Genomic DNA, 26,888 nt, shown 5'->3' on the forward strand with positions numbered 1-26,888 from the left:
ATGATGCTAATCTCCCATCCCACCACTTCCCAAAGGTGTACTGTTTTCATTTTAGTTTTAACAGTAAGTGGTTATCAGCTGCAGACTGGATATTTTCTGTTTCATAGACAATTCTCCTTAAACCTAAGAAGTGGTTGGGCCTGACAATCCCTCTAGATCAGCAGTTTCTACCCAGAATAGCCTGTCTAGCACTGTTTTAAATCAATTTGAACTTCAAACAAGTTTGCATCTGGACACTTTATGTCTATATACAGAAATACACTGAGCTCCTAACATTATAATTGACCGAATTGGTAATTGGGCTGACAAGCAACTGAACTGGCATATCTAATAAATTGCCCAGTAAATGTATGGCACTGTGTGTAGCCTCGCAGCAAGAAGGTTGTGGGTTTAAATCTCGACCTGGAGTCTTTCTGCGTGAAGTCTACATGTTGTCACCATGCCTGTGTGGGTTCTCTCCGGGTGCTCCGGCTTCCTCCCACAGTCCAAAGCACGACTGTTAGCTTAACTGCTCTGTGTAAATTGCCCCTGGGTATGATATGCACACATGGTTGTCTGTCCATGCGCTCACCTGCCCTGTGTGTTTCTGTGTTGCCCTGTATCTGTCCAGGGTGTAACCCACCTGTGACTGTCACCCAATGACTGTAGGAGATAGGCACTGGCCCATTCCTACCACCCCCACCTCGCAACTCAGCATTGACAAGTAGGTTTAGACTAGAGGTGTCCAAAATGTGGCTTGGGTGCCATACTTTGGACCGTTTTCGGACATGCAACAATTTGTTTCATAAAATATTGCATGGATTGGCGACCTGTCCAGGGGGTCCCCCGACTCTCAAATAAGGGGGTGAAGAGAAAGGATGGATGGAGGGAAATATTGCATGCTTAATTTAATGCTGAGGAGCTTAGAAAAACAACAAATACTATACCATTATTATGCATAATTACAAACAAAACTGACAAAACAAAGGAAAAACAAAAAACAAAACAAAAGACAAAACAAGTACTTTTAACTTGCTGATTTTAAACTATATTGTTTCAAGTATTTAATTGTTTGTATTGAATATTCTGACACTACGGACAGACAGACAGAACAATTTGAAAATAGCAAATACATTTTATTATTTAAAAAGAGATGTGCAAGTAGGGTAGTAGGATAAAAAAAAGACAAATAAGGAGTTTAAAAAACCTGTAAAGAAGAAGAATCAGATTTTCTACAGAGCAGCACCTGCCCCACTCCTTTACGGCAGGAAGGCTCCCCGGGAGCTTCGCTGTTATTGAACTAATATTACGGTGTCGCAGGGAAGCCCCTGTTTATAAGGGGCATGCGTCACGTGGTCCGGGTCTGCCGCATCATCACCGTCCACGGAGGAAGAGGGACGCTCGCGGGCAGCAAGGTGCTCATCTGACGTGCCGACGTCACCGGGTCTATTTGACAGCACTTCCTGGATGGGTGTTTGTTGTGGGAAACAGCCCCGGCGTCGCTGAGCTTGAACTGGAGGATTTAGGCCACTCGGACGGTCGCTTCTCTCCACGGCTTTGAAACATGCGGTCGCGGCTGCCTCCGACGACCGCTTCCAGATAAGGACGGGCGGAGACGAGACGCTGGAGAGTCCGAGGAAGGACGTGGTGGAGGGGAGACGAAATACCCTCTGAGACGCCCGACAGCACGGAGCTGTCGCGATGCTGTAACTAAGCCATGGACAGCAGGATAAAGTAAGACGCCCCATGCGTTTCTTCTTCTTTTTTCCCCTTTTTTAATAATTTCTTTAAATTATCTCCATGTCCTCGCCGCTCCGGCCGCCCAACGGCCAAGCTAACGGCTAATGTGCGGCGGAGTCGGGGAGGCACGGCGGCGGCGGCGGTGAGTCGGAGCTGCGGGGGGGAGAATGCGGAGGAATGCTCGGCGTAACGGGAGCCGTCTGCAGGCGTGGGTTTAACGGCCAGGCCAGCTGGCCCAGACGGCATGTGGCGGGCCGGTCTGTGGCTGTCTGCTAGCTGGCCACCGGTTAGCGGCTCCCCGCGGCCGGAGCGGGCGTCTTTAAACGCGGGGGGGAGGTCTCCGAGCTGAGTCGGTGCAGATCGTTGCGAAATAAGAGAAGTTTTCTGTCTGAGGAAGCCGCGCAAAGTGCGTCTCAGTAACTTAAAAAAAAAAAAAAAAAAAAACTGTGGTCGAAAAGTGAGTTTGTTTGATTCATTTAAATAAAATAAAATAAAAAAAGTGATTTGTTTAAATAATTGAATCTGTTTGAAGATTAGAATATCAGATAAGACCAATAAAATATGTCAGCCTGCTGATATATTCCCTTTTTGTGCAGGAATTGCTGCTTCAATGTGGCGTTGCATGGAGATGTTAAGCCCGTGTTGCTGGAGACTCATTTAGCTCGATAGTTGGTTCTGATTGCTCTCATCTTCCGGACAGTATCCCCGGGATCATTGACCCAGGGGGATACTGTCCAGGCAGAGTGATACCACCACGTGGACTGTGGGCAGGTGCCAAGCCCTGCTGAACAACCAAACCTGCACCAGAGTTAAGCTTGTCAGCAGACGGAAGCATTAAGTGCAGTAAATGTTTTCTAGGAGATGAATGCGCTGATTTTTGGACCAACAGGCAGCAGATGACTTGTAAGCTTCACGTTGGACCTCAACTTGGATTGTGTGGTTTCTCTGTACCTCTTCCTGGACTCTGGGACCTGGTCGTACTGTGCTCGGTGGTTCCAGTACTGCCCCCTCCACGCTTTGTGAATTCCCCACACTGTCTTGCTTACGCACTTTTCCCACCGCTGTTTTCCTTCCACTAAACTTTCCCTTCATATCTTTGGATACGGCACAGTAAAATAGCCAGCTTTCCAGCTTATTGCCGTTAATTCCTTTCTGCTGGACAACTGGAAAGGCAGCGGTGCGCCCCATGATAGTAAAGACAATATCATAACATTTTTGTATTAAAGGGCTTCTGTTAAAAAATAAAATACATTTTGTGAGAAATATAGTGTCTTTTCAGTTAGATGTAAGCACCAATGATCAACATTACTTGAAATAATTCCCAGGAAAATTTCACTTTAATTAAGCTTCATAACATACAAGTTTCACTTTGTGACTTGAAATAATTAAAAATAAATGTTATAAACCTATTCTAATTTACTGAGCTCTGCTTTTAAAACTGAACTGCTGCCAGTATTGACATTATCTGCTATTGACTGTTGGGAAAAGTAGGACAGAACCGACCCCCTTTATTTCTAAATAGAAGTACACGTGTGGCCTGATGCATTTTAACGGCACCACGGTTGTTTTTAAAATGCTAAATGCACAGTTAGAATTACTTTTTTTGTGCGTTTCTTTTTCCTGAACTTTGTTTCTTTCATTTCAGGGAGAACCCAGAAAGAACATTCGATCTGGTTTTACAAGTGGCGTGCCCGTCATCTGAAAATGAGGGTGAGTGATGTCTATGTTTCCTTTCACAATTTTTGGCCCGCATGTTGTCTGCATGGTGTGTGCATGTGCTAAACCTTTAGAAACCTTTCGATTAATAGCGCTAGCTTTGAATTATGTTATGCATTTTAATGACTGATACACAGTAGGGACCATTGTCGTATGTTTTAGATTTGCACAAAAAAAGAGCTAAGCAACTGTTTGAGTTCTTTACTCTGATATTTAATGCATTAAACACAGTTTAATGACTGCAAGCTTTTCAATAATATTATAATCTTTTCATTTAAAACAGCCAATGAGGGGAATTTGATAAACCTGGGTAAAAATACCACATTGTCAAGCTACTTACACAGAAATCTAAAAGAAAAATGTACAGCAGAATCTAATTTATGTCATTTAAATCAGAAAAGCAGTCGGGGGGCTTTGTGGTTGTAATCGTGGTGGTTCTAATCATTTTGTTGTATTTGAAGATGCTATAATGAGCAGTTAGAATTGAAAAGAAGATTTGCTTTTTTCTTCAATTTTTATTGCATTTAATATAAAATAAATGTTAGAAGATAATTTAGCAAAATAAATAATCTCGAGCAGAAGATGTTGATTCTGTCAATGCTAAGTCTGTTAGCACAACCGTAACAGCCAGGATTTATAGTTGCTGGTTTTTTTTTTTTAATATTTTAATCAGCTGTTCAGGAACAACATGAAACATGACTTGTTTGCAATTTCTGGAAAGAGCGCATGTTTGCTGTAAATGTGATTTTTGGCTTTTAGCCTGTTGAAACAAGCACACACCTCCTTTCTGGCTGGGTTTCTCTCAGACTTCAATGATTGTTTTCACTTTTCCTTAAAGCTAAAAGTTAATCGATTGGTTACCAACGGTAATGCCGTAAACATGTTCATGTTTATCTGCGAGCCTTTTTTCTCTTCTCCTCTTAGTCTCCAAAATCTATTATTTTCGCCCAGCCTGTAATTAGGATAATTGGGCAGCTTTGCAGTCAGGGTGCCATGTCATTTCAGTAAGCGTTGGCTGAATGCACATCATTCAAAACAAGAAAGCAACTGCCTTCCGAACTTCAGCGCATGACTGAGCCGGTCTTGTACAATGCGAAACGGTCATTATGAGTCTCTGTTATTTTGCGTGCGTTTGTCCAGTCAGGATCCAAAGGACAAGACGAGGTCGGCACCAAGTCCACCTGGAAAAACTCAAATGTCAGATAAGCTAGCTTTAACACGTTGCTATCAGTCTAACGAAGTACACACATTGTTTATTTATTCGACAAATATCTAACCAAAAGTTCAAGTCCAGCTTTTTGTGACGCTTACCCAACAGAAAAGCCAATTATTGGGTCAGGAATCTGCGTTAATGTTCTGCTGTTTGCATTAATAAAAACATTCCAGCCGAGGTGGCCAGAGCTTTTCTGGGAAACGACCATGAAGAGTGAACACTGTACTCTGCCGTTTCGTGGGTATGGACATTAAAATAACACACATTTCACATCAATATCCACCACCCCTCATAAGCCGAGTATCATGTGAAAACATTTTCGCTGCACGTTACACCCACTGTCTTATTTTGCCCGCTCGGCGGACTGAATTTAAAGAGGTGTTATTGGACGGTTCACTCGTGCAGCCGCTGAGCTGACTAGGCAAGGCCGAAAGTTGTCCTTGGATCTAGTTCTCATATTGGATTTTAAACCAAACTCATAAACCGGCGGATTGCACAGTAATAACCGACTTCCTCCCCCGTATGATCCGGGGTCAGACTCATATCCGGGCCCGCTTCCCCAGAGCAAAGGCTGCGGAGCAACGCTTGCGCACTTCCAAGGCGAGTCGAGAGGGATTCTGCTCAGCGCTTTTGCCCAAAGTGCCCTTTCCGCTCAGAGCAAGTGTCTGGATCTGGAGTTTTACCAGTTGAGGAAGCGGCTGGTTAAGCTAACGCTCAGGAAGGGGGCCTACGGCTGTGGCCGACTGCTTGTGACAAGAAGTAGGTTCGTTTACTCCAATGAGGAATGAATCACTTCTCCATAAACAGGATCAGTTTCATGTTCCTCGACTTGACCTCAACTGGAGTCTTCATGAAGTGAATATTTCTTGGGTGTAAAAACTGTACCCAAATGTCTTAATAACCTGAATGTTACACATCAGCCCCCCCTGCCCTTTTAAATTTGCCTGTATTTCTGTCTCAAAGCTTCACCGAGCTTTTATTTGAAACTAAGTGGGTTAATGTTATGAGTCATAATCAACAGGCTCTGGACATGCTGTGAAACCTCCACAAAGTCACACACTAGCACCGTCTTCTCCTACAGTCAAACATGATCTTCTATTTTGCCAAAAAGTGCCACTTCATATTCACACATTATCTTCCCACTGCCTCAGAGAAGCAAACAAACAGTAGGGCGACCGTGACGGACTATAATTAAATCGTCATAGCAACGTGATGTAGAAGATTTGAAGCACTTGGCATTTGGAGAAGTGGTGGAAGCATGCTTGTGATTTTCACATCTCCTCCCCACAGTTCAGGGAACTGGGGTTTTAATTTTAGAAAGACTTCTGGCTGCATTTGCTGCGTTTTTTGCACTTCCCTTCCCAGCGATCTTGTTTACCCGGTAGAAAAGGGACTGCAGACGCGTCCTCTCCGAGTGAAAGAAGCGCTTGCCGTGTGCGTTATCTTGCTGATGCCGCGTCAGGGTTTGTGCCACGCTCACCACATCCTGGTCCTGCAGGTTTGAAACTAGATCCATGTGCAGCGCCCTGATTCGACGCCGATACCGACTAAACGGTAGTTTCCTGCGCTCTTGTCAGGTCACAATATAATTGCGAAACTCAAAAAAGACCTGCACAAAAGTGAGATAAGAATAGCTCGCCCCCAGATGAAGGGTCAGTACGCCTTTCCCTGAGTTTCCTGTGTTCTCTGGGTTTTGCACCTTTCTGTAGCCACAGAGCAGATGACGCCCACATATCTGCAGACAGGTTTGCAACGAGCCTACAAGTTCATTAGGCTGTTCCACATTAAACATGCTACTCTCAAATTAGATTCATCTCTATATGCATCACATATCACTTCATATTTTTCAGATTGGCAGAATTTCAGAACTTGAATTTCAAAAGCGGTAAATGAAGTAGCTTTTGAAATAGGCTCGCTATCATTTGTTTTAAAATAAAAACCTTAATATACCGACAGTTCAACTGGTCACTGATTAGATTTGACCAACAATAAAGCAGGAATTTGGTTTGACTTCTTCACAGGTTCTCATGCATATATTGTTATATAATGTAAACCATATAAGTTGATGCATGCTCGCTTGAAGAAAATTAACCCAAATTATAATGACAGCATTATGTTCTAAGCCTGTAATGAAAATTCATTGGTGAAACGTTCCATATATGGTTAGGTGCCATTCTCTGAACATAATATTTTAATTCGTGTTTATGTCGCTGTTCCTTTATTACCACAATATTGAGTTGTGTAAAAATAGCTGTTACTACTGTGCAGCTTTTAAACAGAACCAGATTTGTGCGGGACAGGTACAAAAGGTCAGAAATATTACAAATTAGTCGTCATTGTGATTGAGAATGAAGGAAGAGACCCGACTGACGTGGAGTTGGGTCGTTCAGTGGCATTTAATCCATCCAATATTTGTCTATCCTTTGTCTTTCATTAGTAATTGGATCGCCACCATGGTGATGATTTAATCAATCCAAACGCTAAAAATATTTGTAGTAATAATATTTATAAAAAAAAAAAAAAAAAACATTATCCATCCAGGCATCCATTGTCTGTTGACACATGAGGCAAACAACAATGCACACGCACTCATACCTATCGACCAATTAAGCTAACGTGCATATTTGTAACTTAGCCAGATTAGCATAATGATGATGATAATAATAATAATAATAATAATAATAATAATAATAATAATAATAATAATAATAATAATAATAATAATAATAATAATAATAATACATTTTATTTATAGGCACTTTTCTTTACACTCAAGGTTACTTTACATCAAGCATAAAAACAGGTGTGTTATTAAAAAAAGGAAACGTATACAATTAAAAATATGGTTTAAACTAGACAATGCTAGACAACGCGATGCTAGTTTAAACAGCAACGCTGTCCCTGTTTGCTCGTAAGCAAGCCGTGTGCAGATGGAACGTGGGTTCGAACCCGGAACCTTCTTGCAGCAAGGCAGCAACACCAACTACACCACCAGCCTAATGTGAATGTTATAGGCAAATGTTTTTCACCTATCAATGGACCGGCTCTACCGTTGGTGCGTGTGAGATCTTCCCACACAGAAATCATGCGCTGGAAACCTGCTTACACCTCTTGAACTTTGCATGTCTTGTCGTGTTAAAACCACAAACCTCAGGGCATGGGCAATAGAGAATCGTTATTTGAAATGAAAACGATGACGTAACAAAAATATGCAGACCTCAAAACGTCTACCACCTTTGGACGTTCACCTTCTTTGCAAAATGGCTCCGGCTTAGATGGTTTTATACGTCTTGCAACGGATTCTAAATTAAATCCAGATTTGGACTTTGACTGGGCCAATCTAACAGATGAATATGGCTCGATATAAAACCTTTAAAACCGTACACTAGTTTTATGTTACGGTTGTCCTGCTGGAAGGTGAAACTTTAACCCAGTCTCCATGCTTTTTGCTGCTTTTTACAAACCCAGCGTTCAGCTCTAATCGTCTTGCCTTCAACTCTGACCAGCTCTCCTCCCCCGGATCAAGGCAAGCATCCCACTGCGTCACGGTGCCGCAGGGTGATGTGTGTTAGTGTTCTGCCACAGCCACCACCGCCTTGCATGTAGGCCAAAAGGTTCATCTTGATCTGATATCTTCAGTGCACCCTCCTCCACATGTTTCCCTGTGTCCTTTCCTGTGCAACAAACTGAACATTAGAATTATTGTAGATTCCTCCAGGCCCCTTTTACACACAGGCCAGGTTTATGGAGGGCACGATCTATCGTTATTCTGTCTACACATCCTTCCCACCTGAGCTCTGGATCTCTGCAGCTCCTCTGGAGTCGGCCTTAATGGCTGCTGTAGATTAAATCTAACACAGGGGAAATTATTTACTTGATTCAGGCAAGTTATTAAGGTGTGTCAGAGTCAAGGGAACAACCCTAATGTCAGACTTATATGAAAAAAAAAAAGAATTGGGAACCATGTATCATTTTCCTTCTACTTCACAATTTATTTTTAACTTTGTGTTTGCCTCTCTCCCAGTTAAACGCTTTGAAGTATGTATGAACACTTCATGTAACGGCCACAACCAGCGATCCCTTTTCTTTAAATGACACGAGCAGTTGCTGTCACTGATGTATGATGACCTGCTGATTCATATCCAGACATCGGGCTAAACGGCAAAGAAGAAAACCGTTAGTTTGTGATCATGGAGCAAAAAGCGTGTCGAACTCTCATGGTTCAACGGTGCCTGTGGTCTGAAATGTTACTGTGTTGGATCGGTTCCCAGTCATTATTCCCCACGGGGAGCTTTTTATTCCTTTTCTCTGGCAGGCGGAGTTGCGGCGTCAGCAGCGTAGGTAATCCACCACCTTCAAGTTTAGATTGTGATATTTGCAGTGAGTTATTAGTAGATAAAATAAGACTTTAAACTGTTATTTTTTTTTTCTTCTTCTGGATAGTCTCCTTGTGGTGTTTTTCTAAAACATAGCAGTGATTTTTATTTTATTTTTTTCCCACTGCGCATCAGCATTCCTCCACAGTGTCGCTGTAGGAAAACAAGAGTGAGAATTTAAAGCTCGCGACTGCAGTGGTGGCGGCGTTCGTACCTGGACTCGGCCCCGGCTCGTCTGACCGCGTATCTGTGGTTAGATGACAGACACTGTCCCTTATTCCCCATGCAGGTCCGTGGAGACCCGGCCTCCCTGTTCAGCCCCCCACCCCCCCGCTCAGCTCGGCTCGGCTCTGTTGGCTCACACTGCTCTGGATGCTCAGGCTGTGAGCAGAGTGTTGCCTGAGAGCGTGACTGGCATGCTAGCTACCAGCGGTCCTGGCTACATAAAGCCATATTGATGTGCTTCCAAGACGCTGCCAAAGCTAGCAGATGACGCTAATGCTGCCAAGGCAGTAGGTGGGGACAGATGCTACCTGTCCTCGCCTGCTCCCTGCAGCCAGATTGTTCCCGCTAACAAACCAATAAACTTAATAGACCAGCATATCAGTTTCACAGCAACATTTATGCTGCAATTAGGGAGACGATTTATTATTAACATAAAAGTCTGGGATGGCAGCTAGGTTAGCACTGGGGTCACTCTGAATCCAGGTTTTGGTTTTTAGTCTTGCTCTTATCTGTGTTTTTTGGCTTTTTGCACCACATACTTTTGTCTTACTAGCTACGCTGATCTGCGTTTCTACAAGAGTTCACATTACCTATAGATGTAAAACAATCTAATGTGGGCGTCTACCTTTACATGACATAAGTGGTACTTCCTCTTTTAGTCTCTGAAGCAGAAGAGTTAATATTTAAAAGGCAGGAACAGTAAATCACATGCATACCTTCTCTCTATAGCCACTTTATTAGGAACGGCTGACCTGGTAAATGGTTGGACCCATTTTTGCCTTCAGAACCGTCTTAATACTTTCTGTCATTGATTCAACAAGATGTCCGAATGCTTCCTGAGAGGTTTTAGTCCATACTAACAGTGATGGCCTCCTACAGCTGTAGAGCTCTTGCCTACGTGTCCACGATAAGAACTTCTTGTTCTTCCAAATCTCAAAGGAGCTCAGTTGGGTTGAGATTTGGTGACTGTGAAGGCCAACCGGGTCATTGTCCTCTTTAAGGAACCGGTTTCAGATGATATGAGCATAGTGTCATGGCGCCTCAACCTGCTAGAAGTAGCCAAGTAGAAGATGGGTAATGGACATGGTCTGGAGCTTATGCAGGTAGGCTGTGGAGGGTAAATAATGCTGTGTTGGCAATAAGGTGCCCAAAGTGGGCCAAGCAGAAACCCCCCCACACACACACACACACACATCAGTACACCACCAGTACAAGCCTGAACGGTCGGTGCAAGGCAGGATGGATCTATATGTTAAATTTTTTAAACAGATTTTTAAAACAGGGAGTCATTGGACCAGGTAAAGGTGATCCTGTGTCAATTGTCTTTACTTTGTTGAGTAAAGCGACACCACCTGTGGCCTTTCTGCTGTTATAACATGTGTTGCGTCCAGACATGGTATTCTACATACCACGGTGGTCGTAACAAATGATTTATTTCTATTTTTTTGAGCTGCTGCTTGCTTCACTGTCACCAGTCTACCCATTTGGCCTCTGGGCTCCAACGTTAACGAGGCATTTCCATCGTCACAGCTGCCGCTCAGCGGATATTTTCCGTTCCCAACCATCCGCTAAAAACTTTAGAAGGTTGCAGGTGAGAATCCCATTAGGTCAGCGCGTCTGGGACTAACAAACAATCCCCTTTCTTGTCCAATCGTATGGTCAGTTTGAACTTTAGTAGTTTTTTTTTTTGTTTTTTTTTAGCGCACCTAGATGTCATTGTTGCCTTGTGATTGATGAAGTTGCCGTTTAAGCTGTACCTAATAAACTGGCCACTGACTACATTTGTCTTTCGGATGCACGAGTCAGAGCTGCATAATTCTGAAAAGTAAATTTTTTTTTTCTCCTCTCTGTGTCTTAATGTCCTAGATCTTCTGCTCACTTTCGCTATCAAACTGCTGCCGTCTCGGCTATAGCTTCCTCAAGCAGCACTGTCATGTTTTTCCTCCCCTCTCGCTTTCACACTCTCTCCTTTTCAACAATGTTTTTTTTTTTTCCCTTGTTAAGTAAAAGTTTCATGTTCTTCATGTTTTAGAAAGCGTTTTAAAACATGATGACATTTTGCAAAATGTCATTTCTGTATGACCCAACCGTTGTTGGTTCTTATGGCTGGTTGCCAGTTTTGTGTTGAGTTCATGGTGGGCTCACACTCAGTCTTGGGGGGGGGGCTTTGGGAGAAGTTGCGGATGCCATGGCAGCAATAAGGGTGTTGATTGGTTCTTAGGCTCCTGAGGCAGCACTTTGTTCGTCTCTAACATCGTCTACTTTCTCCTCCATCTCAACCACAGGCGTTTTCTAGACTGACTATTTAACACAGGGCCTGAAATTATCTGCTGCTATTTTTAATCAGTTTCCTCTGAACACAATTGAGGAAGTTTCTTCACTTCCCCGCTATGGCTTGGTAGTAAGTAGACTTTGAGAAACCCCCTAACCAATGCAGGGTTATCGTCAATCAATAAAGTAGTCTAAAGTTTTATTTATTTTATTTTTTTCAATACTTTGTTCATCTGCTGTTACTGCTGAAGTCGGTGGATGGTTTTGTCTAAATGCTTTGGAGTCGTGCGTCTTCCTTTCGGCTGTATTTGGATGTTCCTTTCACACAGTAGTCATACGGTGCCTTGCAAAAGTTATTTACACCTCTTGAACCTTTGACCGTTTTACAACCACAAACTTCAATGCATTTTCATTAGAATTTCTATGTGACAGGCAAACAAACATAGTTAAGAATCATTATTTGAAAGGAAAATTATCCATGGCATTTTTTTTTTAAATAACAAAAATGAAAATCTGAAAAGTAAGGTCTGCATTTGCATTTCCCTCTCCTGATTCAATACTCTACCAAGTTTGCATTATGTACATTATGTACTCTGCAGGCTAGAGCCTTTTTTTAAGCTTATCTGTCTGTCAAACGACCCCTTGATTGATAAATGACTTCCTGTTTCCTTTGGATATGAATATGTTGTGACACAGAAGCTGAAAGTTTTTAACCACTCTCTAAATTTGGAAATACAACAGATCATGCTATTTAAGAACTCCGTAACCAGCTCAGTTATTACAGAAAATAACCACTCACCTAAACTTATCATATCTACAGTCAGGGTAATGATTCAAACTTTTAAACTGCTGGTACTGTAGTTCCAAGGGTGGACGAGGACCCACAGGTCAAAAAGTTTACATAACAATCATCAGATGCTTTGCAAAGTCGCTGCTTTGTAGGCAAACCAGGAAAAAGCCCGTATTGTCCCGCATCACAAACAAACGTGAGCTTTGCTAAACCACACTGATAGGCGAACCGGAACCGCATCAACAAACACTCCTGCTGGTGCAGCATAAAAGGAGAGATGAAAATATTAATGGCGGCTGTTAAACATGATGGAGGACCCGTGATGCTGTGGGCCCATTTCTCTTCCTGGGAACTTCATTGGGAGTGCACGGTCTCTTTGACATATCAGGACATTTTAAATATTCTGGTGGCCTCTGGCACAAAACCGATGCTGATACATTTTTTATAAACATGTAAAGCTTTTTAAAAATGTTTAGCGGGGAGGGACCAGACGTGTGGAGGATGCTGTGTTTTTGGTGTTGATACGCAGACGACAAACTTGAGGAAATGCTCTCGTTTCATGTTTTAACTTTCAGTCTCCACTGAGTCGCCATCACATTCATAGCGCAGCTCCCGGCTTCACATAATAACATATAAACATTACACTGGAGTTCTCCTGTTTGTAGGGATATTTGTCAGTGAACAATATCTCGTATTTAGTTTTCTCCGTTTGCAATAGGGTGGAGAAATGGACTACTACAGCTTTTCAGCGCCTGTTCTGAAACTGCAGGGGCTTTTTATCTATCAGCCATGTGTCTCGTTTCTTCCTTAGTGATCACACTGCTGGTTATAGAGCGACGCCTTGTAAACCTCTCTAACCTTCTAATTATTTGTAATGACTCAGAAACAAAGACTTGACAAGGAAGGTGTCAAGAGGAAACGATTTCATTCTTTCTTGTGTGATTTCACTACACTTTTGCAGACGGATGATATTTACTAGGGCTGGGTATCATCTAGGATGAGCCGATTCGATACGATTCTCGATACACAGCTCACGATACGATACGATTCTCGATACATAGCTCAGCTTGATTTGATTCCAATATCGATATTTATTACTTTGAATTAATGCTCAGTGATTCAATCACCAAATATTATGTTTATGTTCTATTTATTGATCACAGACATATTAACAGGAAAATAAAGTGCATTTGCTTCAATGCATTTAACGTGTCACAGAAACCAAAAATGTGCCCAAACATCTGATTTTAGGGACAAAGGAGCTTCTAAAATCCTGTCGGCCGTTCCACAAATTCGTCTCACTCGCTCTCCTTCGCTGTGAACTGTAATGGTTGCGCTGTAATAACGCCCCCTAGAGGTTGGGAGGTATATCGATATTGAAAGCCAGAATATCGATATTAAATAGTTTTTAAAAATATCGATATTAATCTTTATATCGATTTTTATGCACAGCCCTAATATTTACAGTATAAACACATTTCTTTATGGGTCCAAGTGGACTTCTAGGTTGTTTTGTGGAAAAGTTGGACAGAGAATGAAAGAAATGGAGAAACAAAACAGGTAAATTCTCAACTGGCGGTAATGGATAAACCTCGCTGACACAGGGGAACTGTACAGTGTAGAAGTGTAGGCTTTGTGTTGTCTGTAGGGCTGCGTGTGACTGCATCTATAAGATGGAGACACAGAAGCTCAGAGAACTGCAGGAGGCTCATCTGAATTCACTAATGCTGCCAGACTGGGGGGTGGGGGGGGGGGGGATCATGGAAAGACTTCTAGGGACTGACACTAGCAGGCTATTTTTAGACTTCCCCTTTTCACGGCGAAAAAGTGGGGAAAAGTAGGAACCCGATCAATAATTTAAAACGAGATGATTTTGATGAATGCAGAAGAGTTTCATCACATTATCCCACTCGCAGCCTCGCAGCAGTCTTCTTGGTGGCTTGTTTGTTTTGTTTGTGCATTTTCTGCATGTGGTGTGCAATTTTACGGCTTGCCAGCTGAATTTATTCCCCCTGTGATCACTGTTGAATTTGAGCTCTAAAAATCTGCGGCAGTTTTCTGTGTTTTTTTTTTTTTTATGATGGGCATTTTTATGATGGGCATTTTTATGAGCCCACAAACATGTCTGTCTTCATGACACTTAAATTCTTAAAAAAGAGTTGTCTCATTATTGTTTTTTTTTTTATTCATAGGAGTCCTGTCAGAATGGGAGAGATGATTAAGTATATGCCATATGCTTTGCACAGCAGATGGTACACATGTAAACTGCTGTACTCCAGCTACCACGTAAAACCTGATTTTCTGAGTCAAAGCACAATAATTGGCTGGTACTTATGTATGTAATACCAATGTGGCCTAGTTTAGCCCACAAACGAACAGGATTAGCTCAGCCTCTGCTTTAATATAGCTTTGGTGATGATAATCTGTGCTAGTCTGGTAAATTGGATTTCAGGAGAATAATTTTTTTTTTTTTTTTTTGGCTCTTATGACGGTCATAGAAAAGCTTTTATGATGATGGGGTTTGACTGAATATGCTATTGCCCCATTGATTTTAATTTCCTTTTTTGTAATTTTGTCCTTGTCTGAAAACAATAATTGATGTTTAAAGAGAAAAAAAGCAAACACAATGTTGACAAGAATGCAGCACATGATTGCAGAAGAGTGATTGTTACATTTGGTTGACTGAACGGCAGAGTCCATGCATTACACAGTGTCCATCCAAGACAACAGTAGTTATAGTTGGGGGTTTAACAATATGTTGTTCCACACTGATCGATTAAATGATTAACGGTTTAATTACATCGATGCAAAATAAAAATATCGATCATTATCATGGGTTTTACGGTACACCTTTATTTTGAAATTCAGGCACAAGACCATAGTGAACAGGTGATTTATTATTTTTAAATAATTTTTTATTTAAATACCTGTAAGAGCGTAGAAATTAAATTGTCAAATCATATTTGTTTGTTAGTTTATATCAATATTAGTGTTAGATGGCCAGATAAATATCGCATCATATTGATCGCATGACTAGAAATCGTAAAAGACTTTGTTATATTGGCAAACATGGTTTTGTCATTCAAACAAATTGATAATAACATCAAATCATGACACAGCTTGTGATTTACATACTTACAGTATTTCTTAGACTATAAGGCGTGCTTAAAATCGTTATATTCTCTCAAAAATTGATAGTGCATTGTAATGCATGCATATTAATGCATGCATTAAAATGTGTAAGTACGACTTCTGCAAGCAACGAAGCCGCTCCGCTCAATGAATATTTGGAGCATTACGGTACACTGTGTCTACAAGACTGCCTGACTGTAATGTCTAAACTAGAAGCGCATTCACGGCAGCCCACGTCTGGAGTATATGCTAGCAGCAATAACCCAAGTAAGTTAATTCAATATAAAAGTGAAGTTTATTTTGGCCTTCTGTTAGAAACAGGGCATTGTAGTCCAACTACTCTGTCCTCCCAACATAGACGGATAGCTCTCCCTCTCAGGTAGTATGTGTGTACGCGGAGGGGCGGAGTGATATTACACACTTGGGAAGAATATTTAATACGCTTTATAATCCTGTGCGCCTTATAAATACAGTAGTTAAAGTAAAGCATGGAGCTCAAGTTTTCTTTGGTGTTTTCTCCAGTTGGGAGCTGTGCGACTTAACAAACCAGCTCCCTATGGGGGGATTTAGGTATTATGTGATGATCCCGAGCTATATGTAATTTACCTAAGAGATAAATCTAGATCTAAAACACAAACATTTTGACAAGAATCATGTTTGATGTTGCAAATTCTGGGCTGGTTCTCACCAACATTGTTACTCTGATTCACATTGAAGGCAGCACTTCCTTTTTCTCTGACTGTCTGCTCCCTGGTTGAGCCACCAGTCCTGACCGCTACGTTACCTGTGAGTTCTCATGCTTCAGATTTCGCTTCACTTTTCTTCAAGATTGCTTAATAAATCCTGTGCAGCAGCTGTGAAGAGAATGCATCCTCCCTACCAGTGTTTTCTGCCTAGGTTTCCTACATAGATGATCTTTGTTGCAGAAGTGTTCAATATGTCCTTTTTCTGTGTCACCAATAAGCAGCCTCTCATTCGACGTATTCAAGATGAAAAGGGCTTTTGTATTAAGGAAACCGTCCGTTCTGGGATGGTGCTGGTACAGATGCCAAATGATTATCCACATTTGGTAGGGCTTTAATGTTTTAATGGCCGTTACTCAAAAAGCTCTTTGTCTCATTTAAAATTACGGATCTGCTTTATGGAAAGGCCTATATGGATTTATTCATGTTTCTTACTTAGAACGTTACATTTCATGCTCTAAAACAGGGAGCAGCTATTTTTTTTTTTAAAACTGAGAGCTACTTCATTGGTACTGTGTGATACGAAGAGCTACCTGTACTGACCTTTTGAACTAGAATTATTAGAGCTCACCAAAACTTTTTGTAATACAAACATGTTTTTAATGCTCTTGTCATTTTCAATCTATGTAAATACAACTGATTAAAAAGGAAGAGCAACTGAATAAAATAAGATTTTAGATGCAGCTCACTGGAGGATTGTGCTATTTCTTTGACCAGGCCACCACACATGGTCTTTAGGGGCTGCCTGTGGGCACCATGCTGGTGACCCCTGCTCTAAAATATATCACCCGTTTTCACTTCTTAGTGCCACAAAGCAACACATCAGATGGTGTTATGACTTGCACACAAATAGGAGTCAAGCTGTTTAACGTGGCTGTGCAACCACTCAACCTTTGATGAAGGCGGCAATAAGAAAGTTCATCATCCTTTCATCAGATTAGATGGAAGAACTGTACTTTCTGTAACACCAGAGCAGTTTTAATAGAGGCAAGTTAGTATGTCTAGTCCAGGATTACTTTTGGCTAGTAGTCCTGTTTGTTTCTTTACCTTACCACCACGCCCTGATCCAGTGCTATTATTTTGTTTATGGGACAACAAGTCTTTTAATCCAATATCTGACACCCTAACAGTCATGTTATTGTCATTTTAGACATCACATGTTTAGCAATACATCACATTTTTATTAAATCACCCAGCCCTAGTCATCATCAGTAGATAACTGTTCTATTCATAGGATTTACCATAACCAGACTTACTCATAGAGCCACCATCTGTCTAAAATTTTGGTTTTGTTAAATTTAATAATCCTTTGTATCTTTTCATTAGATTGAATTGACAGTATATTTTTATATTTAAATTCAGTGTGTTTGGCTTGTAAAGTGCTTTTAGATGACATTTGTTTTGAGTTGCTGCTATTTCAATACATTTAATGAATTTAATCTTGCCTGTCTCATTTGTAGGAAAATGGTTGCTAGCTTTTAAAGTACTTTTAAGCTTTTCAATTAGGTTACCAACTATATCACTCTTTTTTTTTTTTTTTTTTTTAGCTTTTATGTATGGGTGGAAATAGCAGGATTATGTTTAAGAACAAGTTCCAGCTTACATTCTGGCCTCGTTGGGCAGGTGCCACTTTAATACTATGATAGATGAATGACACAAGATGAAAATGTGTTTTCCCCGCCCATTAAGAAAATCAGCCTCTTTATTGACATGATACAAGGGCTGGTATGTGGGCAACTAGACTTCTCTTGTCATTTAAACCTTAATTTTGTGGTCAAGGCCGAAGCGGAGCACAGCTAAGAGTAAAAGCCTACTGTCTGCGCTGTCATTTCAGCTTCCCTTCTGGATATTTACATGTCAACAGCTACGCCCTCAGGCTACGTCTCGCCACTCAAGGCTGCTCCTAGTTTGCCTAACACCACACAATTACTGTAAAGACGAAGGCGTTTACATGCATGTGGTACCCCTACTGGCCCCTAATTTGGATTCTGGCCTACTTTTTTAGGACAGAAACAAAATAGGTCAATCTGGATGCCTCAAAGTGTCCAGACCTTTTATCGTTGCAAATCATCTAAATCAGTCTTTTCCTATCTGCATAAAGACACATTTATGCATCCCTTATCTTCCAGTAGTAGTTAATGTTTCCACTGGACATTTTTTTCCCTTACATCTTCTGTTATATATTGTTTTTAATTGTATTAAGTCTTAAAGTAAATGTAGAAAAAGTGTTGACACATAAGACTGAGTTCATTCTCAGTCTTTTTTTTATTTGTCTGATGTAACATTCAAATAAAAAATATTGCGTTTTATTAGCAGTAATTGGAAAATCATTATAATTAACAGAAAGAAGGGCTTGAAAACATAATTATGTGTGTAGTCTGTATAATGTGTTTCACTGTGTGAATTGATGTACTGAGATAAATGAACTTTTCAATGATATTCAGATTTATTGAAAATTACTACATTTAATCTTTGTTTCCTACTCCCAATGAATATGTATTTTGTTTGCATTTAGAGAGACCATGATTCCTAAAATGTTAATTTTCTTACTGTAAAATATTAAATTTCCAAATTGTACTGCTTGCTTGCTGGAATTAACAAATTGCTGTCCTGAGCAGCTTCGTTGCTTCTTTGGACAGTGACTCCCAGCCTGGGGGAGCTTAACCCCCTCATTTCCAGGGTTAAAGGACTGATGTCTCAGCATGATCTGGAAATACTAATCCATGCGTTTATTTTTAGTCGAATTGATTACTGCAACAGTGTTTTCACAGGTCTGCAAAAAAAGTGGATCAGACAGCTGCAGCTGATCCAGAACGCTGCTGCCCGCGTCCTCACTAAGACTAAGAAAGTAGAGAACATCACCCCGGTTCTAAAGTTCTTCCACTGGCTCCCTGTATCTCACAGAATAGACTTTAAAATACTTCTGTTAGTCTATAAATCCCTAAATGGCTTAGCACCTAAATACATCACAGACTTGTTATCAGGGCATCAACCCTCCAGACCACTAAGGTCTTCTGGCTCCAGCCTACTCTGCATATCTAGAACCAGAACCAAACATGGAGAAGCAGCATTTAGTTCCTATGCTCCACTTATCTGGAACAAACTTCCAGAAAACTGTAAAGGTTCAGAAAGCCTGAGTTCTTTTAAATCAAGATTAAAAACACATCTGTTTAGAACTGTCTTCGACTGTTCTAGTTAAACTGTTCTACTGAAACATCACTAGTTCAACTTTTTTAGTCCAACTGTTTTTAATGTTCCATTTTTGTTTTTACATTTTATTCCTGCTTGCTTTTATTCTGTTTTATTTTCCTATATTTTAATCATGTAAAGCACTGTTCATTGTCTCTGTACTGAATTGTGCTATACAAATAAATTTGCCTTGCCTTACAGGGCAGGCTAGAGATCTCCGGGGGGAGGGGGGTGGGTGGGCAAGTGTTTAACAGCAAAAAGAAACAAGCCGTGTTTTCATAACAGCTTTTTAATGCACATTTTCAAGTATCGCATTAGAAAAAGTTGATGGAAACTTTTGCCTGAGATGGTTAAAAAGAGTTAATGGGCAGAATGGGAGATGAAAACACATTTTTCTAAATAAGTTCCAACAAAGCTAATGTTTACCTCACCTGACTGATCCGCTGCTCCCGCTGTCGCCGTCATATTCCCATAACATGCAAAGAATTGCGTTTCTTTCTCAACATCTCTGGACTGCAAGCAACATCGCCAATACTAGTTGACATGATAGAACCATTAGAAGTTGCCCGATAGCAACGCATTCCTGAAAACCTCTCTCTTTTTTTTTTTTTTCGTTTTAAGAGGTTTGGTTTGTTCTAGTTTGCAACCTCTACATCCTGTTTATTACAGCCATGTGTAACGTCAACTTCTGGTGAAATTACGCTTTGTGTACCCTGGCTAATTGGCTCCAACAAGTAGATTGACATATGTCTAATTCACGTTTTCTTTTTTGCGACATTTTAAAATTTCGCTCAAATTTCGCATTACAGTTGGATGGAAACATGGCTACTGTCAATATATTTGGCTCATGCAAAAATTCACCCATATAAATGTTGATCTAGAGTCTAGATTAAACAATTGTTGCATCAAAAACTGATGTAGCTCATGATATGAAATTCTACAATTGTATGAAAGGAAATTTATATAAAAAAAACAACAACTATCAAAGCAGCACCATATAAGTTTTTAATTAAGCTATACCCAAGTATAGCTTGATTTGAGACTGGGTCGGTTTTGTCGCTGATCCAGACTGCTGTACAGGTTACAACTAAATAAAGCAGATATGACGCTTACCTGATCAAACATATTTTTGTTTCTCTGATGCAGGATTTAATTTGCAGGGGTGAATGTGGTCTTGTCTGTAACTCCATGACTTCTCAGTCTGCTGGTCCAAAGTGGTTCTGCTATCGGATTCCAAAACACGGAGGGAGACTGTTTAATTTTGCAATAGTGCAGTGATGCTTTAACCTCTGAAGAGTACATTTTTATATCAGAATGGCATTACTGGTGAACATAATTTAAAGGAGCCACAAGGCAGATTTTGAAGTCCAGCCGCTCTGTGTGGATCTCTTTACCTCTGATTTAAAACAAATTAGTTTTTTGTTTTACCCATCACCTTAAGAAAGTAATTAAACATTCAGCATTCTTCCTGCTAAAGAGTCACAAAATTATTAAGGGTGGGAGGAAAGAAAATACCAGAGGGATGATTTAATGTTGTCCTGGATGGTCAATGTCTGAAATTTTAGAACTGAGAAGGATCCGGCACAGAGTTTCTAGTTATTTTCCCATATGTGTGCTTGCATGAGTATGTACAGCGCTCAAGGCGGGAAGATGGAGGGGCAACTTTTCCTTAAGTGCAGGAATTGGAAAGTTTTTCTGGAAAAATGACTGAGATCCACTGCTCTAGGGCAGCAGGATATTAGAAAAATGCACATTACTGTGATGCTGATAAATTACTGGAAACCCAAAAAAAGTCCGGATTTATGTTTTTAACTCCTTTCCCTTCTTTTTATCCCTATAATTTCACATCGATTTCTGGGCCAAATTAACAAGACTTTTTATGTGTCGGGTCACACCTGGAGCCCTCTGATAGGAAATAATTGTATCTGTCTTTGATCGCTTCTTCACATACAAACATCTGTGTTTTTGGTTGAAGAAAGTATAGAGTGAAGATCCATGACTCAGCAACTATTAATGGTCACAAATACTTCATAATTTAAACCAAAATGAACTTTTCAGTTAGCTTCGTCTTTTCCGAGCTAGCTCGGAGCTTTGACATGGCTCGCTTGCTGGTCCTCTGGTTTCTACCAGCGTTTTTTCTTCTGCCTCCGGGTGGAAACGTTGAGTATTGTTCCTCATGTCGGTCATTTTTTAAAATATCACGGTTTAGTTTTACACAGCCTGCATATTGTGTAACCATTTTCTCTTGAATGCAGAAGGTGCAGCTTTTATTTCTTCCTCGTGTTTTTTTTTTTGTGTGTTCACACTAAATTATCTGGGTGCCGCACTCGTGTGCTTCCGAGTTTTGCCTTTTGTGTTCCTCAAAATAGGGGATTCAATTTACACTAAGCTGATTTTTGTTTTCACATTCTATTGAGAATTATTTGTCTGAATCTCAAAGCATCGAGAAATAGATTTTAGTCCCTACCTCCTAAATATGCTGTAGATAAAATTATTTACTCACTGGGCGAGAGGCGGGGTACACTCTGGACCGGTCGCCAGGTCTCTTCAAAACTTGAAATCCTCCATTTTTCTGCTAAATCACAACATTCGAGAGAAGATGGTTCTACACAGCTGAGGTTTGGTGGTATTTTGCCAGTGTTTTTCTGTCGGTACTTAGTCCATCAGTCCTGGAGCACGCCGGGGCCCCTGTGTATATGTTTGAGTTTAGGCAGTGTTACGCGCTTTTAACAGATCCAGATATTTTACCTCCCTGTGGAAAGGTTGGCTGACTGACTCACTGACTGCATGACTGAGAGCTGTCTGTCTGTCAGCCTTTGCATGTGAACTTCAAATCACAGCTCGGCGGCACCGAGCTTGTAGCCGCCAAAGGCAAGGCTTTACAGTGTCATCAGCACCACGCGGCTGCCTCTGGGTGCTGTGCCATGTGACATTAACCGAGATCCATCCCCTCCACACCTCAAGGAGCTTCTGTGCGGCACACGGTGTTTTCTCTTAAAAACAGTTGTCTAACAAAGACCTCATCGGCTTTTGGCAAATTAACAAAGTTGATCGTTTTTTTTTTCTTCTTTTTACCGATTCAGTGCTACGGCACCTTAAAGGCCTATTCAGACACCTTGAACTTTTTCACATTTTGACATTTTACACTCACAACCCTGAATGGTTTCATTGGGATTTTATGTGATAGACCAACACAAAAGGGTGCATATCAATCTCATCTTAATCTGATACCCCTGAATAAAATCCATTAGAAACGATTAGCTGTAGAAGTCACCCAAATGTACAAAATAAGAGTCACTGTTGTGTTAATTATTCTTAGTGTAAATCCAGCTGCTCTCTGAGGTTTGTTAGAGAACATTTGTGATCCAACCAGCTCTCAAGGACTTGAGGTGTCCCCTCTGGCCTGAGGCTACGTTCACACTGTAGGCCTTAATGCTCAATTCCGATTTTTTTGTGAAATCAGATTTTTTTTTTTCCGTTGTTCACATTTCCAAATATATGCGACTTGTGTGTGATCTCCTGTGTGAACTGAATTCATACAACTTAAGTGTCCCGCATGCGCAGTTGAGGACGCGATGACTTCACACGTAGCAAGCGTCCTCAGTGTTTACGAAAATAAACTGAATGGATTATGGATAAAATGGATTATAATGCTGGCGGGCATTTTGCGATCTTTGATTTCTTTTCTAACCGGAGCTTTCTCTTCATTGACTGATCTCCTCATTGTTATCCGCTATGGGTGTCGTTTTTCTTCCTGCTTCTGCATAGCAGGACGCAGAATAGTGACGTTTGTTGAGTATCAGTGACGTACAGGTCGGATAAATGCGACCCGGCCGTAAAGACACAGGTCGCATTTGAAAAAATCATATATGTATCAGAATTAGGGCCACATATCCAAGTGGCCTGGGTCGCATTTGAAAAAATCTGATCTGTTTTGTTCTGTTTTTGCCCATATCCAGGTTGCATATGGGCAAAAAAATCAGAATTGGGTCACTTCAGGCTGCAGTGTGAACGTAGCCTAAATGACAAAGCTTTGAGTTGAACAACACCTAGCTGCTCTCACCCAACCTTAAGAGAAGTAAGGAGAGCATTAGTGAGAAGTAGCCAAGAGACCCATGGTAACTTTGGAGGAGCTACAGAGAGACACAACTCAGGTGGGTTAATCTCTTCACATGACATCTGTGGGTCATGTTCTCCACAAACACGGGTTTTATGGAATAGCAATTGAAGAGGAGGACACAGGAAACTAGAGGAAGAATGTGCTCTGGTCACATGAGACCAAGATGGAAGTTTTTGGTGTGTATGCCGAGTCCTGTATGTGGTTGAAGACTAACGCTGCACATCACCTCAAACACAGTATTCACACTTTGTAACATGCTGGTGGCAGCATCGTGCAGTGGGAAAGCTGTCCTCCAGCAGGGACAGGGAAGTCGGACTGAGTTGATTTTACTAAATACAAGTCAATCATGTACAATGCCTGCTAGAGCTGGGGTATTCAACCCTGGTCCTCAGAATCCAATGTCCTGCATGTTTTTTATGGGTCTCTCTGCTCCAGCACACCTGAATGAAATGATTGCATGAGCTGTTAATCACCCGTTTCTTCAGGTCAGGTGTGTGGAGGCAGAGAAACGCCTAAAACATGCAGGACGGTAGATCCTCACTGCAAAAACGGATCTAAAAATAAGTAAAATGTTCTTAAAGTTAGTGTATTTATCCTTGATTTGAGCAGGTAAATAATATTATCTGCCAATGGAATGAGTATTTTGACCCCGAAAATAAGATATTTAGACATCCTGCACTTGGAATAAGATGATGAAGATGAATTGTTCCTAATTTAAGTGCAGAAATCTTATTCCATTGGCAAATTATCTTATTTACCTGCTCAAATCAAGGACAAAAACATTCATTTTAAAGAATATTTTACTTATTTCTAGTTCCGTTTTTGCAGTGCTGAGGACCACGGATGAGCACCCCTGTGCTAGAGGCTGAAAAAGACTTGAGACCAGGGCAGACGTTCACTTCCAGCAGAACAGCAACCCTATAAAAAAAAGTGCCATAGCTTCAATGAAGTGGTTAAAGTTGTAGCATATTCATCTGTCACAACGCCACAGTCAGAGTCCATTTGAGAACCAGGGGAAAGACCTACACTGCAGAAACAGACTAAACTAAACTAAAAATGAGTTAAAACTTTCTTGAAATGAGTGAATTTGTACTTTATTTCAGTAGGTAAATAAGATAATCTGCCAATGGAATAAGAATTTTGCATTTAAAATAGGAACAAGTCATCTCCATCAACTTATTTCAAGTGCAGTATATCTAATTATCTTACTTTAGGGGTATAATTACTCATTCCATTGGCAGATAATCTTATTTACCTGCTCAAATCAGAGATAAATACACTAATTTCAAGGAAATGTTACTTATTTTTAGTTCTGTTTTTGCAGTGTAAACACGTATTCAGAGAAGCTCAAGCCTTGTATCCTTTCCTTCAACTTTAGTTACATACAGCCTAGTGGTGGTGAGTCACATAAAGATACATTCACATTCGAGGGGTTTAATTATTTGCAAGGCACTGGGCATTATACCCCCAAAAAAATCTGCCACTTGTAAACGAATGTAGTCAGACCAGCACTTTACTTCATTTTGCGTTTGACTGAGTTCGTAGAGCCTTTATTTTACTTTGCTTTGATAGATGTTTTGATTAAAGCAGATGGTTGGAGCATATGGAGAGAAATGTGCGTTTACACGAAGAGCCGCTTCAGCTAACTAGCCAGCACCCAGGAACGAAATCACAGCGTTTACTTGCGCCACTACGGCCAAGACGGTGTTGTCTGCCCCCCCGCGTCACGTGCTTGTAAATAGTAAAATCGGGGTCACGTCTTGCATCTCGATGTTCGGGGGGGCGCACCGCTGCCGGAACGGAAGCACAACAGAGTAAAGTGAGAGGAATCTGCCCGTGGAGATGCCGCTTTTAGTTTATTTTTCCTGTGTACGCGATGCCCCCCCCCCCCCCCCCCCACCCCTCCTCTTAACAAACACGCCGCGTGCCGGCTGTGTTGACGATGCACTCATGCGACGCTGGTGTTTGACATAATGTTGGACCAGTATGGAATCTGACTGAGAATATCAGCGCTGATACGCGGTGATACAGAGAGGCTGTCACAAAGGTTGCATCCATATGCTGTGCCACTCATTCGTGAAGCTGTGAAATTGGGTTGCATCCCAACTAGCCCGGAGACAGTATCGCTTTCACTCCTCTCGTTCTCTCTCTCTCTCCACCTCCCCCCCGCCTCTCTCTCTCTCTCTCTCTCTCTCTTTCGGCTCTTCCCACTGAAGCATTTTTCTCACATTGCTGGGGAAGACGGAACAACTAATGTGGCATTAATAGGGTCACATCATCTCCATGCAGCTCTGTCTTTCTTCTCCTTCCAACTGAGACTGTTGTTTATCTTTTTCAGATGTATCTGTAGAGATGGCTTAGAAATCCCTCAGGCCAGCATCTCTCTCTCATGTGAAGGCTGCCAGTTGGGTTTTTTATTTTGGCTGGTAACACAAGCTCTACCTTAGAGGTTGTTTCCCCTTTTTTTGTTTATTCAAAATCTTAAGCATCACTCCTGTAGAAAACGGAGACCTATTTTTAGACCTTATCTAGATCAGCTTTGTGATGCTTTGATTGTGTGCGGTCTGAAATATATTTAGGTTAAATGAAAGTATGTTAAGCTAACGGAATCCAGGTAGTTTTTTTTCGAGAGGATCGGGTTCGCGCCTCTCATTTCACAGTCCTTACTTTTAACAACGTGGTGTGACCGATCCAGATTAGTAAACTTAAGGGGCATATCATAGTTTTAAAATGTGCCTGAAAACATCCAAAATCAGCATGAAATGTAATGCCATTTGCAGCGCGAGACGTGGTGGGCAAATTGAAAAAAGCAGTTTTAAACGTCCCTGAGTGTGTTTTTCTTTCTGCTGGCCTTTGAAAGATGCCAGTTAATCTGCTTACTCCTTTAATTGTGAGCAGAGGGGCCGGGCCTCCTCCCGGCCAGAATAAGACTGCTGATCCAGAAGTAAAGCGATGACCACTGCAGTTATTCCTTCCTTTAGGTTGTTCAACCCCCCCCCCTTAGTTTTCTTTAGCCGCCCCTCGTCTCCTCCTCCTCCTCCTCCAGCGTACCCTCCATCAGAGGGAAGAAAGCTCCTTGTTCTGACAATAGACATTTTTTGCCATATGTTGGCTTGACATCTTCATCAGGTTCACAGCAGGTTACCTTAGTTAACTTTCACTCCACTGCCTGATGGGATTTTCTCCTCCCCGATTCTCCAGTCGGCCCGGGCTCAAAGTCTAGACGGCCTCCGAGGCAGAGTCCCTTTAGCCCCCTGTCCACAATGGCCGTATTGTGGACGCTTAGTAGCGGTAGCTTCCTCCAGTTATAGCAAACAGGCTAGTGCTAAAACAATGCTTTTGTCCAGGGGCATGCGAGGCGGCCTAATCCACTACATACTGTGAAATAAGTCTC

At 41.3% G+C, this 26,888-nt stretch overlaps 1 protein-coding gene across 3 annotated transcripts in view; it reads left to right on the forward strand.

Annotated features, from left to right (window-relative positions):
* The first annotated feature begins 1,373 nt into the window (after positions 1 to 1,373).
* The window catches only part of dennd1b (DENN/MADD domain containing 1B), a 160,689-nt gene continuing 135,174 nt past the window's right edge, over positions 1,374 to 26,888 (forward strand). For 2 of the 3 annotated variants that reach the window (XM_012853610.3, XM_036140968.1), the window contains exons 1-2: positions 1,375 to 1,713; positions 3,365 to 3,429. In XM_012853610.3, coding sequence (XP_012709064.2) covers positions 1,697 to 1,713; positions 3,365 to 3,429 — 82 coding nt within the window. In that variant the 5' untranslated portion in view covers positions 1,375 to 1,696. Of the gene's footprint in view, positions 1,714 to 3,364; positions 3,430 to 26,888 lie in introns of all 3 variants that reach the window. The other variant, XM_036140967.1, reaches the window with a different exon arrangement.

The sequence above is a fragment of the Fundulus heteroclitus genome, chromosome 9 (assembly GCF_011125445.2).
Source record: "Fundulus heteroclitus isolate FHET01 chromosome 9, MU-UCD_Fhet_4.1, whole genome shotgun sequence".
Lineage (NCBI taxonomy): Eukaryota > Metazoa > Chordata > Actinopteri > Cyprinodontiformes > Fundulidae > Fundulus > Fundulus heteroclitus.